This window comes from Arachis duranensis, chromosome 5 (assembly GCF_000817695.3).
Source record: "Arachis duranensis cultivar V14167 chromosome 5, aradu.V14167.gnm2.J7QH, whole genome shotgun sequence".
Classification (NCBI taxonomy): domain Eukaryota; kingdom Viridiplantae; phylum Streptophyta; class Magnoliopsida; order Fabales; family Fabaceae; genus Arachis; species Arachis duranensis.
Genome location: NC_029776.3, coordinates 107,278,338 through 107,294,674, shown reverse-complemented (window position 1 = coordinate 107,294,674; position 16,337 = coordinate 107,278,338). Strand labels below are relative to the sequence as shown.

Sequence of the window (16,337 nt, the reverse complement as noted above, 5' to 3'; positions counted from 1 at the left end):
GAGGCGATCCACCCAAATTCTCCCTTCATTCCATCTGACCAAATATGTTCCCTTACAATTTCACGACCCGCTAAAGCTGAACTGCAAATTACTTTCAGGTTACAACCTATTATGTCGTTGATCCACGATACTTGATAGAAGTAAGTTACTGATCGGGATTTGGGAATAATCTAAAAATTTGAGTATATTAATGAGACACATTCAGCAAAGCCAATCGATTTTTGTACATTACACGGTGTGTGATGGGATATTATATTTACATTTTACATTCTAAGAAAGTTCCTTACTTCAAACAAAGGAATCCTTGGTCAATCCTTATATATATCAACAAAATTCAATGGTAAACGTTGGCTGCATAACAAAACCGAAAGTATTTATCCAACATTAGGATTGGCTGCTCGAAGAATGACCACAAAGCAGGATATCAGAATCGTTCGTGGCTGGCTGGCTGGCTGGCTGCAATGACACGAAAGTAATACACAAGAACACATCCAATTCAATTGTTCTCAAAATGTCTTTTACATTCGAAAGTACTTTACAAGAAACATGATTCAGAATCACCAGACCAAGGAAATCTTTGGGACGAGCTCCCTGAATACTATAGTTACATATTCACAAGAGCACAATATTAAAGAGGATATCGCAGAGAACAACAATCCATATGGTTGCCTAGCATCTTTCAAAAATCTTGTACAGTTTCTCCAATGAAGCTACCTGCATAAAGTTTAAAGACACAAAATATCAATAAACGAAATAGATAATGGCAGTAGTGAAATTCCTTTTCTAAGATTGAATTGTACGTTTCTTCACATCACAAAGATCATCTATCAATAATTAGTTCTTGGCTCATTCAACCAATAGGAAAATTAGGCCACACAACAACAATTATGACGTTATATTTTCAATTCTAAAACATGAATTTATCATTAAAAATACAAAATAAAATTATTAACACTAAACAAATCTGTTGTTCAGTTAATAAAAAGTATCATTGTGTGGCTCTTTAAAATGAAAAAAAAAAAGGAAATACTTCTTGCGGTAGTGACCTATGGAGGATGAAATTTGCATGGCGTAAATGCTAACGATGATCAATAGATATCATTTATTGAATTATTAAATAAAAAAAAGTATGTATATTACCCGAACAAAGGTTCCATCTGTAGCCATAGAGACAGGTGGTTTTAGAAAGAGTCTCATGGAAGGAAAAAGTACATGTTGTATTGACCATTCACGCTGTGTCCATGCAGTCTCAGCTTCAGAAAGCAGTTCTTGCTCAACTTTATCATTGATCACGTCACTCCCTGACCACAACGTAGATTGGAGCTTAAAAAAAAATAAGCAGAAACTTGCACAAATAATGGAAGAATAAAATTCATAGCCATGTCAACATCACAATTCACAAGACACCTCCCTAAGAAGATTATTTTGTAATGATAGCTTTCATTTTTTCTTCCCAAATCCCAATTAGGAACCAGCAATTTTAAACCAGATTGAATTTGAAAGAAAATTTGAACTAGGCTGAATTTTAAATGGGGTGAAGGCCGGTGTAATCAAATTTTCAATTTGAACAGAGGGTGACAAATATCAAACTCTAAGATCATTTGGACATAAATCTCTAATAACATTTATCAAAACAATATTTCACTCCTCGCTGTTTTGTTTGTTCACCTATGACCCAGATATAGGAGGCCGGTAAGGAAGTTGGGTTATTTGAAAGTAAACAAACTAGACATTGCTCTTATACTGACTGTCAAGTGTTGTGTCATCTACCAACTAGCACTAACTGATAAGCAGGGAAGCTCATCATAACCACCAACTAAAGAAGCCTCCTAAAACAGTAGTATGGTATAAGACTCGCAATATAGACTGATCAAGGTATTTATTAATGGTCAGCATCTCCTATAGACCTAAACTCTACAAGGAGGATATTGGGTCTTCGTTAGAGGAGACCTTGTTCTATGATAATGCATGAGACATGGAAGAAAATGCAAGGTATAAAATGCGGGATAGTATTGTCATGTGGCACATATTTGCATGCTGATATGATTTAACAACTGCTATGTGAAACCACTTAAACCTCAAACACTTCCAAAAGGAATCAGTTGTCCAAAAGACACTGTTCAGCAGATTTTATTTTTCTTTACATTACAAAGCATCAGTGGACGTGGGTCATCCAGAAAGAACAAGTGTGAAGTCATACCAACATCACAGGTATTCCCCTCCGCACAACTATCGAGCATTTTCCTCTTCTTATAAAAAAGCAAACCCTTGCCAGATGGATTGGGTAACATTGGTGGATGCATTGCATAGAAATTTCCCAGAGCAGCCGCAACTGCCTGAATGCAATTCCTTTCATCTTCCCAATTAACCTATTGCGAAAACATATATGACAATGTTTCAGCATGCTCTGGTGAGGAAAAAAAATAGATATGATCGACAAACACTATCGACTACATTCAACTGGCAATGAATTCAATGGAATAACAAAAGGATGAAGAGGAATGCACTTTATTACAAAGAATGTTATCAAAATAAACAACAAATTCATAGATGCTACAATCTTTTGATTGTATAAACTGAAGTAACAGCTGATAATAATATTGATGGTTCAGAAAATACTGAGAAAAGGAAATAAGATAATTTTCCATAAACAGGTGAAAATAGAGGAGATACTTGGAGGAAGGGGGAAGGGCTATAACCTACATCATTGCCTAAGCAAAGAGCAAACTCAGGGATGTGATCCATGTCAGGTGTATACTGGTCAAGTATCACAGGAAGTCTAGAAATGTTTCCATGTTTGTCAATATGAATTCCAAAATACTCGTCCAGCATTTCAGCCTTTTGTTTCAGCAGTTCTGTGTTCATCTGAAGCAAAGGGAAAGAAATACCCATATTTATATCAACAACAAGGATTCAATAGGGAACTATGATAGGCAAATATGGTTGCACAATATATTGTAGCATTCATAAAACTGGCACAGATCTAAAACCAACACTCTTTCAAGGGGGCTGGATCACTTAGTTGTATAGCATTGAATTGGCCAAAACGGCTAAGAACTTGCTGATACATAAGCTCTTTGCTGCAAATAATTAAACAGAGCATCAAATACCACTCCCTTTGACCCTTTGAGCTTAAAGTATTAGGTAAAGGCCCATAAACAATTTTATATATCTGACTTAATTGATCATAAACTAGTAAATCTCTAGTAGCATGGTCAAAAACTATGTATCACAATCTGGAAACATATCAAATCATACTTTATAAGGGTTTCACAAGAAAACCTTAAATCAAATTTGTTTCAACATTCATATGCTATAAAAGTTACTTAACATATACTTTAAAAAAACACATGCCTACCTCAAGTTTACGACATTAGCAAGATAAAGATGAGTATTATGCTGCAGCAAAGCGAAAACATCATCTGCCATTCCAACATATGTACAGTGCCTTACAATGTCCATCATGCCTATAAAGTTGATACCCAGTGAAACATTTTTTACATCAACATACATCACAAAATGGAGTCATTATTATGAGTAAGGTAGATACAAACTTGGGTGACAGTTGCTATTGATATCATCAAGAAGCTGTTGGACGCTAGTTAGATCTGTAGAATCTTTTGGGTTCCTTCTTTGTCGAATTGAGTTCCTAAGAAGGGACAACACAACTTCTTTGTCACATAGAAGGATTGGGACCTAATTCAAACTAAAAAGCTTTATATATGAGACAGAAAGAGAAGGGGGAAATTCGAGAGCCCATAGCTTATATATTCCTCTCAATTCAATTATCTAAGGAGGTTTTGATTATTCTTGCAAGTCCAAGCATTCGATAGAACTTAGAAGAATGTTAAGAAAAAGAGAAGAAAACATATTCAACAATTATATAGAAACTCAACTACAAGTCGTTAATATGAAAATAAGCCTAAATCAAATAACAAACTTTAAACACAAATACGCGGAAGCAGGGAAGGAATTAAGTTTGACAATTTAACTATTATTATTTATAGAACCCCCCACCCACACTTTCCATCCTTGTCTAAATGGTTGTATCAAGTTTATAAGGTTTATACTTTAGATACTTTGAGATTCTACACTTGGGTAGCAAATAGGCCCTGCTCAAATAAAATGATGAAATGCTGCAAAGCCTAAAAGAATGTAATAAAATTTACCAAAAACAAATGCAGATTAAGGGGTTCAAAGAAAGTTAAACATCAAGAAAGGACTATGAAATCACTGCATCTAGAAATCAATTTAAAGGCAAAGTATTAGCTTGAAGCTTGCTACATATTGGAAAAGGTACAAGAAGAAAATGCGGATCACCTTACTGCATTCAAAGTAGCTCTCTTTTCAAGATGTCCATCAAGCTTGGTTTGGATGTAGGCATGTAATCTTCCTGCAGGATCTAATGAATCTGTTCTAACCAACTTATGCACTGGAACCTTCTGTGATCTTGAACCTACCATGAATAACAATAATAATAATAATAATAATAATAATAATAATAGTGATGATGATAATCAATCAATTATAAAAAAAGTGACAGTTGCAGAGGATAACCTAAAAAGAAAGAAGAAGAATTTCTTATACCCATTGGCAAAGGGATGAGCTTAGCCTCCTTGCTAGTAATATGAGACAGAGAACATTGATCAGCTGTCTACATAGACATGAGGCAAAATATGCAAAGAAAATGAAGGTTTTGAGTGATTGTAATTTATAAAACATAAATAAAAGACAGACTCTGCATACATGACATATCATAATTCTTCATCTAAAGAATGACTTCAATTTTTTTAAAGGGGGGATTAAAATCCAAATTGACAAGTTGCAAATGCATAAACCAAGCAATCTGTAGGCATAATATAACTACAAATCATAGTGCTTGAGGATTAAACAGAAGACTTTCACCTGCTTTCACTAATTTCAGTTGAAAGAATGAAATTCAATATGCTAAAAAATACCTGTTCTTGGTATGTCCTTGTCTCATTGGAACTCCTCAATCTTGATTCAATCACTGACTGTATCTTCTCAATGATAACTTCCTGGTTTAAAAGGCTCACCTATCCAGAAATATGATTAAGAAAATGATGAAGTTTCATTTGCATGTTTTCAGTAGGTCTACAGTATAACCGTTTACCGGAAATACACTAAAGTAAAAGATTATCAAAAATTGAAACCAAGAGAGGAAAACAAAGGATGGGTGTGGAGAAACATGTGCAGTTCAGAAGGCTTATATTATCATCATCAAAAGTTAATTAAATGGAACACTTTAATTAATTAGGACAAACAAAGTATTAATGATAGTTTTACCTCTCTCTTTGTCGGATGCACATTGACATCAACATTTTCAGGTGGTAAAACAATTGAAATATATATAAAAGGTTTAGATGCTTTTGGCAATGTTGCTGCATAAACAATTTCAATAGCTCTCTTCAATGCTGAGCATTCAACCAATCTATCTGAAAACATGAATACGAACAATTTCATGAGAATCTACAAACAAGTAGCTCATGGAAGATACAAATACATTTTCCAAAGAAGAAATTTAAATGCACAGCAATAAAACTTAGTAATATATAACATAAAATTAACTCCCTGATTCAATTTTGATATTCTCCAGAATAGTGCAAGTTTCTAGAACACACTGAGATGAGAGGACAAGTGAGATATAGCAAAAGAGAAAAGACAGAGCAACCAGTTATATTTTACTCATATTAAATTGAATATAAGATTATGTTATTAGCAAATATAAACTTCATAAATATTAAAGAAAATACTATTAACGGCCCAAATATCCCACAGACTGTAGCTACTTTCGTAAATACCTCTGTCAGTTATGCATACTTGCATTTTTTCAGATATTCAAAGTAGACCAGTTAACCTAACAATTAACTTTACCATTTAATAGTTTCCCTTCATCTAGTATACTAATCCAGTCTAGGGTTGAAAACATGAGCTGGTAAAGGACACTTTATTTTTCCCTTTCATTTTGACCCAAAAGAAAAGGGTATTTTCATTAGGGAAAAAAAACATGAGACTCAAATGAATCATGTCATGATAACTAATGAAACAAATTCTCTGGCACCATATACTGCTAATGACAAGAGGGTTTATTGAAAACAATAAACACCTCAAAATTTTGAAAATCGCCAGTTAATGTTGTATGGATAACATATACCATTGATAAAAAGCACCATAGTGATTTTCTTGGAAGCATAATTTGCATTGGACATGTAACCCTGCATTTCAAAAATTGAAGTAGCTGGATTGTTGTCTGAAGCTTCAATTTTCATCAGATTGCGTGCAACAGAGATGCCATAAACGGATCTGATGGCATCAAGTCTAGAAGATGTGGCAACTGTGTGGACATCTGCTCTAGTAGCTCCATGCTGATTGCAAAAGAATTACATACATTGACAAACAGTATATGGAACTTACAATGTGGCTTAGATGATTGCAGTATATAAGTTCTAGTTCTAGGGCGGTAAAGACCAACCTTTCTGCAAGAAAAACTGACATTAATGTGCTGAATAGCAAACCGACTTATTAAGTCGACAATCTTAGAATAATCATCAGAAGCGTTTTGTAATGTCTTCCTCCTTGCAGCCATGTTGTAGAAAAGATTCTCCACCTAATAACACAAGCGCAAACATCAATTAAAATTACAAATAGTTTAGTGAAATCTGCACGTTGACTGTTACATTGAGGAATGAACTATTAATATCAAATATTGTAGAAAATACCGTGTTTACATGCAACAACATTCAAAAGTTGAAGGAAAACTGATATAAAAGGCTCAGTGAAGTTGAGGGGGAAAAGAAAGAAGGATGGGAATTGGGAGTACCATAATCTGTGTTCCTTTAACGGCGGCACAAGGCCTGGGTTCATTCTCCATGAGACCATCTCTATAGGAGACCCTGTAACCATGCAGCTGGCCTTTGGTGATGGTGGTGACGGTGACATGGGCGACGTAGGTCATGCTAGCGAGGGCCTCTCCGCGGAAGCCCATGGACTTTATGGACTGCAAGTCCTCGAACGCAGATAACTTGGAGGTCGTGTGCCTCTCGCACAATATTGGCAGGTCCTCCAACTAACAAGTTAAGCAATTCATTTTTGTTGTGACTGATACATTAGTTAGTAAATTGGATTAGAGAGAGGGAAGGAGATACTCTGATTCCGTGGCCGTCGTCGGAGACTTGGATGAGCTTGAGGCCGCCGTCCTTCACGAGGAGGTTGATGGAGGTGGAGTGGGCGTCGAGGCTGTTCTCGACCAGCTCCTTCACTGCAGAAACAGGACGCTGGATAACCTCCCCCGCCGCTATTCGGTTCACCACTGACTCGCTCAGCCGCTGGATTCTCGGTGGCTCCTTCGCTTCTTCTTCTTCTGGTAGTGGTACCGGTGATTCTTCGTGTTCAATCTCCATGTCTATCGACACTCGCAACTGACGTGACAAGGGTTACTGGTTGTTCCTCAATACTAGCGCCCTCGCTGCTTTTATTTTGGAGGGAATAATTGTACTGTTCTTGTATATATATAGTTCTTGGCTTCAGAAGTTGTAACTTAGGTTAGGGCCTGGCCCGGCCCGTTAGTTGTAAACCCATATGGCTCTGTAAGACAATATATTTAACTTAATTAGTACAAATATAATTTTTGTGTGCAGTGCGCCGCCGGAGGACACATAACAGATTAACAGCAGCATTATTCAATTCAAATATTATATTAGTCAAGTTCCTTACTGGAAATAAAGGAGCCCTAAGCTAAGATTCATGTTGAAGAATTTGATATTAATATCAAGATAGTTTGGGATCGATATCGATATTGATGCAGAGTAGCACGTGGAGGGTGAGGTCGTGTATCCGCTGCGAATTGGTCTCACTGCTCACGCGACCGCGCTTTCGCCATCGTCATCACACTCCTCCCATGGACACCAACGCTTCTGCTGCTGGGGAACAACGCATCACTCGTGTTCTCTTTTGCGGACCCCATTTCCCTGCTTCCCATGAATATACGACACAATATTTGCAGAGCCATTCATTTATCAAGGTCGCTCCTACGATACCTTCCTTTATTCATCTCATATACTACTACTACTGTATATCTTAATAGTAATATCTATGTAGGTTGATGTTCTCCCTCTCGAACATGTGCCCCAAGCAATTCCCAACTATCACGTCTGCATAGTTAAAAGCATGAAGCTTGATTCACATATTATTTCTCGTGCAGCTCGGATGCAGCTTATAATGCAGTATGGTGTTGGTATCGAAGGTACTACTTTCTCTACTTCCCCAATTTACTCTCTCCGTGCTTCAACCCCCTTTACTCACCTATTTCAACAAGCTAGGCGTTGATGTTGAAGCTGCCACCAAGCACGGAATCAAAGTTGCTAGGATCCAAAGTCATGCTACAGGAAATTCTGCTTCATGCGCAGAAATGGCCATATATTTAATGTTGGGTCTCCTCCGAAAGCAAGTATGCCACCTTCCATTTTGAAAACTAAAAGTTCCCTCCTGTTTTGATCAAAAGGCTGTTAAATCTTTTGGAGCCAAAAAATATTCTTCTTGCAGAATGAACTGCAAATTTCCATACAACAGAGGAAGCTTGGAGAGCCAATTACTGAAACCTTACTTGGGAAAACAGTTAGTATATTGATTCTTCTCTTTAAGACAAATAAATCTTTGTATGCCTTGGACTTGCTATCTTCTTTTCTCGTTACCTGCATTATATGGAATATTGTTTTTCTTTCTGGTGACATCATTAGTGCATATTGTTAAAATTAAGTGTCTACTGTCTACTGTTTCTCTCTAAATAAATTATATAATTTGATAGGTTGCTTGGGAAAATATATAATTGATACTATTGTCATATTGTCAAATGACAGAAGTGTGTATCATGTGTAGATAAATCATGAAGATAATATATTTTCACTTTCCATATCTGTATATCTTGCTTGGTGTGACTGTAGTTTTAGCAATCATCGAATATACTGTTTGTGGAAATCTAAACTTCATGATAATGTAGATATTCATTTTGGGATTTGGAAACATTGGAATGGATTTGGCACATCGATTGCGACCATTTGGTGTAAAAGTAATTGCCACAAAGCGGAGTTGGACTTCATGCACCCAGCACCCTAGCAAATTAATCAGAAGTACGATTGCTGTGGATTATTACTAGTACATAATAAACAATCCTAGTTTGTTCTTCTATTTCATGATGTGTTCCATATTATTTTGTTGAAGGTAATGTGGATGATCTTGTTGATGAGAGGGTTAATCATGAAGATATGTACGAGTTTGTGAGGAAAGCTGACATCATCGTTTGCTGCTTACATTTAAACAGCGAAACGGTTTGTGGCTTTATCCAGTCCTTCATTGTTCATTATTTCTGTTACTTTTTGCTTGTTTTCTTCCACTTTTTATTTCACTATAGGTATAAGAAGTCTGTGAAAATGTTTTTAGAACATTAGATGGTTGGTTCAAATGTCTGAAAGTTTTTCTTGGTGGTACATGATATTTTAAGTTGGTAAACAGGCACTCTTATTCGTGTTCTGTCCTATCTTCCTTGATCCTTGGTTATTTTAACAGAGATTGTTATTATACCTTTCTTTAGTAGTAAATATACCGTCTTGGACCCTGGATTCAGTTAATAAATGTTTAGATACTTATTGACATGGATGTGATTTTGTTTTACAGGCTGGTATTATAAACAATGATTTCATATCTTCCATGAAAAAGGTTTGTCACCATTGGAGATGAACTTGTGTAGTTTGTTTACTTCTCTTCATATGCTAGATCAGCTCATTATGCACTTAAGTAGAAAGAATAGTTTGTCTGTAATTGATTGTTAATTCTTGTTGACGATCTTATTCTTGAAAGAGAGATGGGAGACAAATACTAACTTGAGAGATTAGAGGATGTACTATGGGAAGATATGGTTGCAGAATTGGATATTTATTTCATATAGGTTAGATAATATATTATATGTACTGCTGAACTTGCTCAGCTAGAAGAGTCCTAACATCTGAAACAAGAGCTTTTGCTTCTTGTTTCATTGTGAATCCATTATTGCGTTCACCTGCTGTAGCATCATCAATTTGTACCATAAATGAGAAAAGGCAAGAAAAATAGCATCTGATTTAAGTATATCTAGCATTTGATGCATTAATGTCTGGCTATTATGATACAATTTAATAATTGTAGGGTGCCCTTTTGGTGAATATTGCTAGAGGCGGTCTTATGGACTATGAGGCTGTGATCAAACATCTTGAATCAGGCCATTTGGGAGGGCTAGGAACTGATGTTGCCTGGAATGAGCCATTCAACCCTGATGATCAGATATTGAAATTTAAGAATGTTATCATGACTCCTCATGTTGCTGGCGTTACTGAACATTCTTATAGAACCATGGCTAAGGTACGTCTCCACAATTATCTGGACTTGGATCAGTAACAAGTCATTTTAGCTGCGTTGTGAATTGTTTTGTGTTTTACATTACTGTTCTAGATCACACTAACCATTACATTCCATTATAATTTATTATCATTAGAGGAAGAAAGAGAGAGTAAGCAGGAAAACTTGTACTGTGAAAATCATAACTTTTCATGCCAATTGATCTGGCGCAGGCTGTCGGTGACGTCGTTCTTCAACTTCATGCTGGGCAGCCTCTGACAGGGATAGAGATAGTCAACTGAATTACGGCAAACTGGTCTTCAATTTACTTATTTCACAAATAGGTTAATTTGAGGTGTCGAGGCACTTTCAAAATTGTATTGTATAATGAAATAAGAAAACTGAGACTAGTTAGTGATTTGGTGTTGGACATTAGTTGATCTTTTATTGTTATAGCGAACCAACCGTTCTTCAACATTTGGTTGTGGGGAAATACATTGTCAAAGTATTTTTTCAAATTTTACTCGTTAATTAAATTGATTCTTCAAATTTTCATTCAATCAAATTATCAATCATATTCTTCCTTAATTTTCTGTCTAAACTTTGTTTTTCTGTGGGGAGGGTTTTATTTGACAATTATATTATATATACACTAAAAATTAGTTACTATATCAATCACTTGTATAAAATATGTATTGAAATATAAAATACATATTAAAAATAAATTAAATAATTCATGTATGTATGTGTGTACGCGTGTTTAGTGATTTTTTTTTTGTGTGCACATATTATTTTTATTAAAAATATTATTTGTATATTAAAAGTAACCACTAAAATTAGTCACTATGTATTTATATATAAATACATGAGTTGTTTAATTCATTTCAATGTGTATTTTGTATTCTAATATATATTTTATACTTAGTGGTTAATTTTATTATTTTAGTATATACCTAACATAGTTAATTTTTATTTATCTAAATTCTAAACTTGTTTGGGGCGGGGAGTTGGAACTCTCACAAAGTTATGGCTATATTTTAAACCTAATGTAGAATTTTAAATCCTACAAATTTTGATATACAATTTTAGAATATATTAAAAACTCACACAAATAAGTTTAGTTTCTAAAAATTATAGCTTTTTTTAAAATCCCTACACTTGAATGAAACAGAAATTTAAAGGAAAGACGAAAAATACAAAAACCAATTCAATGTAAGAAGAGGAGAAACAGGTGGTTTAATTAAATGAAAATTTAGAAAATCAACTATCGGATAAAATTTAAAGAATTTGAATCCTTTAAAATGAAAATTAGCAGAGTGATAAAGTGAAAAAGTAATCACTGTTATTTTTATAATTTCCATAAAATATGTATATCATTATCTTAATTTAAGAGTGATTAATTTTTCATTTTATTACTTTACCATCTTCACTTTAGAGAATCTTGATCCAAATTTAAAATACTGTTTTGACCATTTATACTTTGCCTGGATATATAATAAGTGCCATTTAAGATTTGTTTTGACTTTTGATTATATTCTACATTATATCTTAAGTGGCCTTTGGTCTCCCCGAACATTAGCAAGTAGTAAGGTTTTGGTCCATCTATTTTATGGTGTATGCTGTCTGAAGATGCTTTCTGGATCTCTGCCAATTGCCATATATGTGTCCCATAAGGACCTAATTGATGTGATTTACAAATGTATTCGCCTGTGGAATAGTAACGAAGGGAATCAATTAACTATATGTACTCTCTATTACCCGAATTGGGGTAGTGAGAGCGCGTAATGTGACACAAGTTCTAATAGCCTATATCACTATTCACTGTACATCAAAACTAGAATAAACAAATTTATCTTAACTTGTACTCCAAAAAAGAGTTTCCTCTCCAACAATTATCCTCTTTTGATGGATTTAATTTGGTTAAGACTTATTTATTCTACAAGACTTCATTTTATTGTTCTTAATCTTGGAGGAATGCAAGTATAGGCCCTAGCATATCAATGAAACACTGACGGCTTTAAACTCATTCGCCTTTGTCTTGCTCAATCTCCTGTATATATTAATATAGAGGAACCATTAGATTAAAACCTTCCATAAGATGTCATGTTGAGAACAACACAGATAATAGAGAACATTGTCACTCTGAGAAGTGAGAACACTGCCATGGACGATTTTGATCGTAGCGAAAGCGAATACATCTGCTTCTATACTTCTAATTATTAAAAGGAACTAACTGTTTTGCATTAAAAAAAATATTCAAGTTTCCAATAACATACAAGATATTTAATATCTTTTTAAAAAGAAAGTAAAAATAATTAGAGAATATTTTAAGATACAACAACAACAACAACAACAACAAAGCCTTGTCCCACTAAGTGGAGAGAATATTTTAAGATGATATGGAGAAATCCAAGTAAGAATACTGAATCTTACCCTAAGAAAGGGTAAAAGGACAATCTTCCTGCTTTTATGGTTGGTATTTTATGGGCACTAATAATGCTATCCACAACCTACAAAACCCTTCTACCTGAAGAATTTGAAAGCCCTGTTACTTTCGACCTATAAATTTTTCTCTCTCTACCAACCTTTCCCATATTTTTCTCCAGTGCAAGTGCAAGTTAACCACATGCTTTAAAATAGCATCAACCTTAGCATTATAATATAAACAGTTCTAATTATTTGTGCATTATTATGTACAATTCAATTCATCAAGAAAGAACATATGAATGGCTTATAACTGTAATTGAGTGGAAAAAGTTACTATGACCTTGTTACTATTTTGTCAGACATCCCTTACCTTCAGCCTAACTTCTGAGTGTGGACGGAGGAGCGGCTTCTTTGGACTTGAAGGAACAGATGAGAACTTCTGGACCAGAACTTTGAAGCATGGTACAAGTGCTATGTATAGGGCTCCCAAAATAACAGGTGATGCAGCTAACCACCCTAATAGCTGGGAAAGGTTTTCGACAAACAAATAACTATTAATATGTCATCAATATTTTAATTTTGAAAATGAAATGAAGGTTGGATCACGCAGAAATCATAGTGCAACTCAAGCAGAGAGGAATTCATTGTGAATAGAAAAACATGAATTCATTTGACAAGCTAGTAAAACAGAATATCGTACTATATCATAAGTGATTATGATAACATTAGCAATGATTGTTTTAATATTTCAACGGAGACAATACAAGCAGCCCAACTCTCCGCATGATTAATAATTATAATATGAATTTCAAGCATCCATCCCACTATTAGCTCCATTCATTTTCGTAATATAGCTCAGTTCAACTAATTTAAAATGGATATCACAATCATATTCTGAAAAACAGGACCGAAATTGATATATTAAGCAAATAAACCACTATTAGTCTTCTTGAGACAGATACCAAAGAAGAAGGATATGGTGGTACCTACCGCATGAGCAATACTTAATAGGACTTCATGTGAAGCTCTGCCAGTAAGAACTTTCTTCAAAGCATCAGATGTTAAAGTGAAATGAGGTCCACCACAGATGAATTCACCAAAGCGTAAAAATGGTACAATGAGACTGAAATGCCAAATGAATATCCATAATTCTCACTATAATAGAATCAAGATAAAACTGCATGTATAAGAAACTACAAAAATAAACATCCATCACATGACATAATGGGGGAAGGCATACAAGCAACATTAGAAGTATCCCAGCCATTTTTCATTGGTTTTAAGGCTAACAACATATATGTTTCTTATAATATAAAACTAATCCAAAATAGATAGGGAGTGTAAACTTGAATTTCTCACTAGTAACCACTAATCACTCCTAAAGCACTGGGTTCCCAGTTGGTAGAGTCAACCACATAAATCAATCAAAACTATTGGGTTCTACTAACAACCACATGAACAACAAAATACAAATACAATGGTTCACCATGGCACTGGAATGCGGATGCAAATAGATATTAGAATTGAATGCAGCATACCTCAGCTCTACTGGAGTTGCAATGAAGTTTGCAAGCATGACAGTTGGGGCATGGCAATTTGAGCCAAGCAATGCAATAACGATCCCACAGAGGAATACAGTGACACCTATTAGAAAAAAGATTAGCATGTCTAACAAAATGTAGGCAACAATTTAATTAAGAGAAATGCTTGAGGGTCATCACTCATCAGATTTATTATTTTTGGCCATCACTTTTAGCAATCAATCCAATTCCTTTTAGTCTAGTAATCCAACAACATACTTTAGCTCACACTTTTAAATATTAATGGCTAAATGAGGGCCAAAAACAATAAATTCTGATGGCCCTGGCATTCCTCTTTAATTAAATCAGCTTATTCTAAGAATTGAATTGCAGGTAGGTTAATTAGAAATACCACATATAGGAAATACTCCCAATGTAATTCCAAGAGCAGCAGAGAAAGCCAGCTGACTGGGCTCAGCACCTCTGTAAACAAACAGCCCCGAGAAGAAATTCAGACACTATGAACCGATAAAGATTTCCATTTCAGAAACGTCTTAGCATAACCAATATTCAACACAGATTATTCTGTGATTGGAGTGAAGAATAGTCATCAACACTGAAGGATCTCTCTCTTAAATTCAGAAGCAGATCTCATCTAGTGATTACATATGCACAAAAAATAAATAGCAGATCAGAGCCGAGAAAGGGAGATAAGTTTGAAACAGAACCTTCGGAGAATCGAGATAAGAGGATCGGTGATCTTCTTCTGGAACCAACTGGTTATTCCCGTCTTCCCAGTCGCCATATTCGCCCAAAGATTTCAACTTTGAGGTTTGAAGTTTGATGAGCCACGGGATTGGAAACCCCAGCTCCAATACACACCAAAATGTTAGAGAGAGGAATAAGACAATTTTTTCTTTTTCTTTTTGGGGAAGGAAAGAACTTTGAACTTAGCATATATATTTTTTTATTAAATTTTATTAAATATTTTCTATTTTATTATAAATTTAATTTTAATACACTATAAATATAAAAAATTTTAGACACTAACTACATTCGTTTTCTTCTTTCTTACGTTATTATTCACGTGATTAATGTAAAATAATATTACTTTTATTAACATAATATTATATTATTAAATATATATTTAAAATTTTAGTATATTAAATTATTTTATTATTATAGAAAATAGTGAGGATGGATAAGAATCAATTATTTTGTTGGATTAATGATCGACTTATGAGTGTTCACAAATCACATACAGACCTCTAAGTGCACCATATTTGTAGTCAGATTAGAGTGGAATAGCTCGATTAGTTAGCTGATAGTTTTGCAGCAATGTAGCATGTATAGCAAGCTGTCCTATTTAGTAAATTAACGAACTAGTTAGTTTGAGTTGTGTTAGAAATTTGTTAGGCTGTTGCTAATGGAGGAGTGCTACACATACAAGTCATTTGGTTTATAAGTCATATAAATTGGGAGAAACTTAACAAAAAGCACGTTGACCCATATACGATTTTCATGGCGTGCTTCGCATTCCTCCTTCTCCTCCTCCTCTTCCTTCTTCTTCTCTTTCTTCTTCTCCTACTCTTCTTCTTCTTCTTCCTCCATGAAAACGAGCTTCTTGCCAAATTTTTTCGATCTCCTTCGTACGTTTGATCTCTCTTTGCTTTTTCATTCGTTGTTTAATCTGCGTTTATCACTAGTATTCTTGCTTCGTTTTTTTCGATTTTTATGGTTTTTGAAATCAAGCTTTGAAATCGTTTTGAAGATAATGAAACTTCAGAAATACACCCAACCGATTACAGAAATACACCCAAACGGTTACAGAAATATATCCAAACGGTTACAGGAATTCACTCAAACGATTACAGAAATACACTCAAAGGATTACAAAAATACACCTAAAGGATTTAAAAAATACACCCAAAATTCGTTGAAGTACACCTTATGTATAATTCAGAACTCTTTCTCTTTCTCTTCCTCATCTTCTGCTGCTTTTTC

General features: G+C 34.6%; 3 protein-coding genes across 3 annotated transcripts; 1 reads left to right on the top strand and 2 right to left on the bottom strand.

Moving 5' to 3' along the window:
• Positions 1–476: 476 nt before the first annotated feature.
• Positions 477–7,557, bottom strand: LOC107491504 (DNA mismatch repair protein MLH1). Its single transcript, XM_052261366.1, is given in 15 exon segments — positions 477–714; positions 1,141–1,301; positions 2,201–2,369; positions 2,704–2,924; positions 2,995–3,080; positions 3,359–3,467; positions 3,555–3,649; positions 4,321–4,456; positions 4,588–4,654; positions 4,959–5,057; positions 5,308–5,456; positions 6,176–6,386; positions 6,494–6,628; positions 6,842–7,087; positions 7,167–7,557. Coding segments are annotated over 15 exon segments (2,184 nt in total). The 5' UTR covers positions 7,422–7,557; the 3' UTR covers positions 477–669.
• Positions 7,558–7,681: 124 nt separating this feature from the next.
• On the top strand, positions 7,682–10,861 carry LOC107491502 (uncharacterized). Its single transcript, XM_016112343.3, has 9 exons — positions 7,682–8,041; positions 8,119–8,263; positions 8,340–8,467; positions 8,563–8,634; positions 9,017–9,146; positions 9,238–9,344; positions 9,691–9,732; positions 10,198–10,410; positions 10,620–10,861. Exons 1-9 carry the CDS (start codon positions 7,820–7,822, stop codon positions 10,686–10,688), a joined length of 1,128 nt encoding a protein of 375 aa, XP_015967829.1. The 5' UTR covers positions 7,682–7,819; the 3' UTR covers positions 10,689–10,861.
• Positions 10,862–12,098: 1,237 nt separating this feature from the next.
• LOC107491505 (uncharacterized) lies at positions 12,099–15,256 on the bottom strand. Its single transcript, XM_016112346.3, has 6 exons — positions 15,062–15,256; positions 14,746–14,816; positions 14,352–14,457; positions 13,804–13,936; positions 13,184–13,336; positions 12,099–12,436 (listed from the first exon to the last, which is right to left on the bottom strand). Exons 1-6 carry the CDS (start codon positions 15,136–15,138, stop codon positions 12,410–12,412), a joined length of 567 nt encoding a protein of 188 aa, XP_015967832.1. The 5' UTR covers positions 15,139–15,256; the 3' UTR covers positions 12,099–12,409.
• Positions 15,257–16,337: the final 1,081 nt, after the last annotated feature.

Bases quoted from the DNA above. Each gene is read 5' to 3' on its own strand.
- LOC107491502 (XM_016112343.3), top strand. From the start codon at position 7,820: ATGCAGAGTAGCACGTGGAGGGTGAGGTCGTGTATCCGCTGCGAATTG. The intron at 8,042-8,118 runs GTCGCTCCTACG...ATATCTATGTAG, and splicing joins AGAGCCATTCATTTATCAAG to GTTGATGTTCTCCCTCTCGA. The intron at 8,264-8,339 runs GTACTACTTTCT...TCAACAAGCTAG, and splicing joins GTATGGTGTTGGTATCGAAG to GCGTTGATGTTGAAGCTGCC.
- LOC107491505 (XM_016112346.3), bottom strand. From the start codon at position 15,138: ATGGCGACTGGGAAGACGGGAATAACCAGTTGGTTCCAGAAGAAGATC. The intron at 14,817-15,061 runs GTTCTGTTTCAA...GTTTGTTTACAG, and splicing joins CTTATCTCGATTCTCCGAAG to AGGTGCTGAGCCCAGTCAGC. The intron at 13,337-13,803 runs GTAGGTACCACC...AACCTTTCCCAG, and splicing joins TATTAAGTATTGCTCATGCG to CTATTAGGGTGGTTAGCTGC.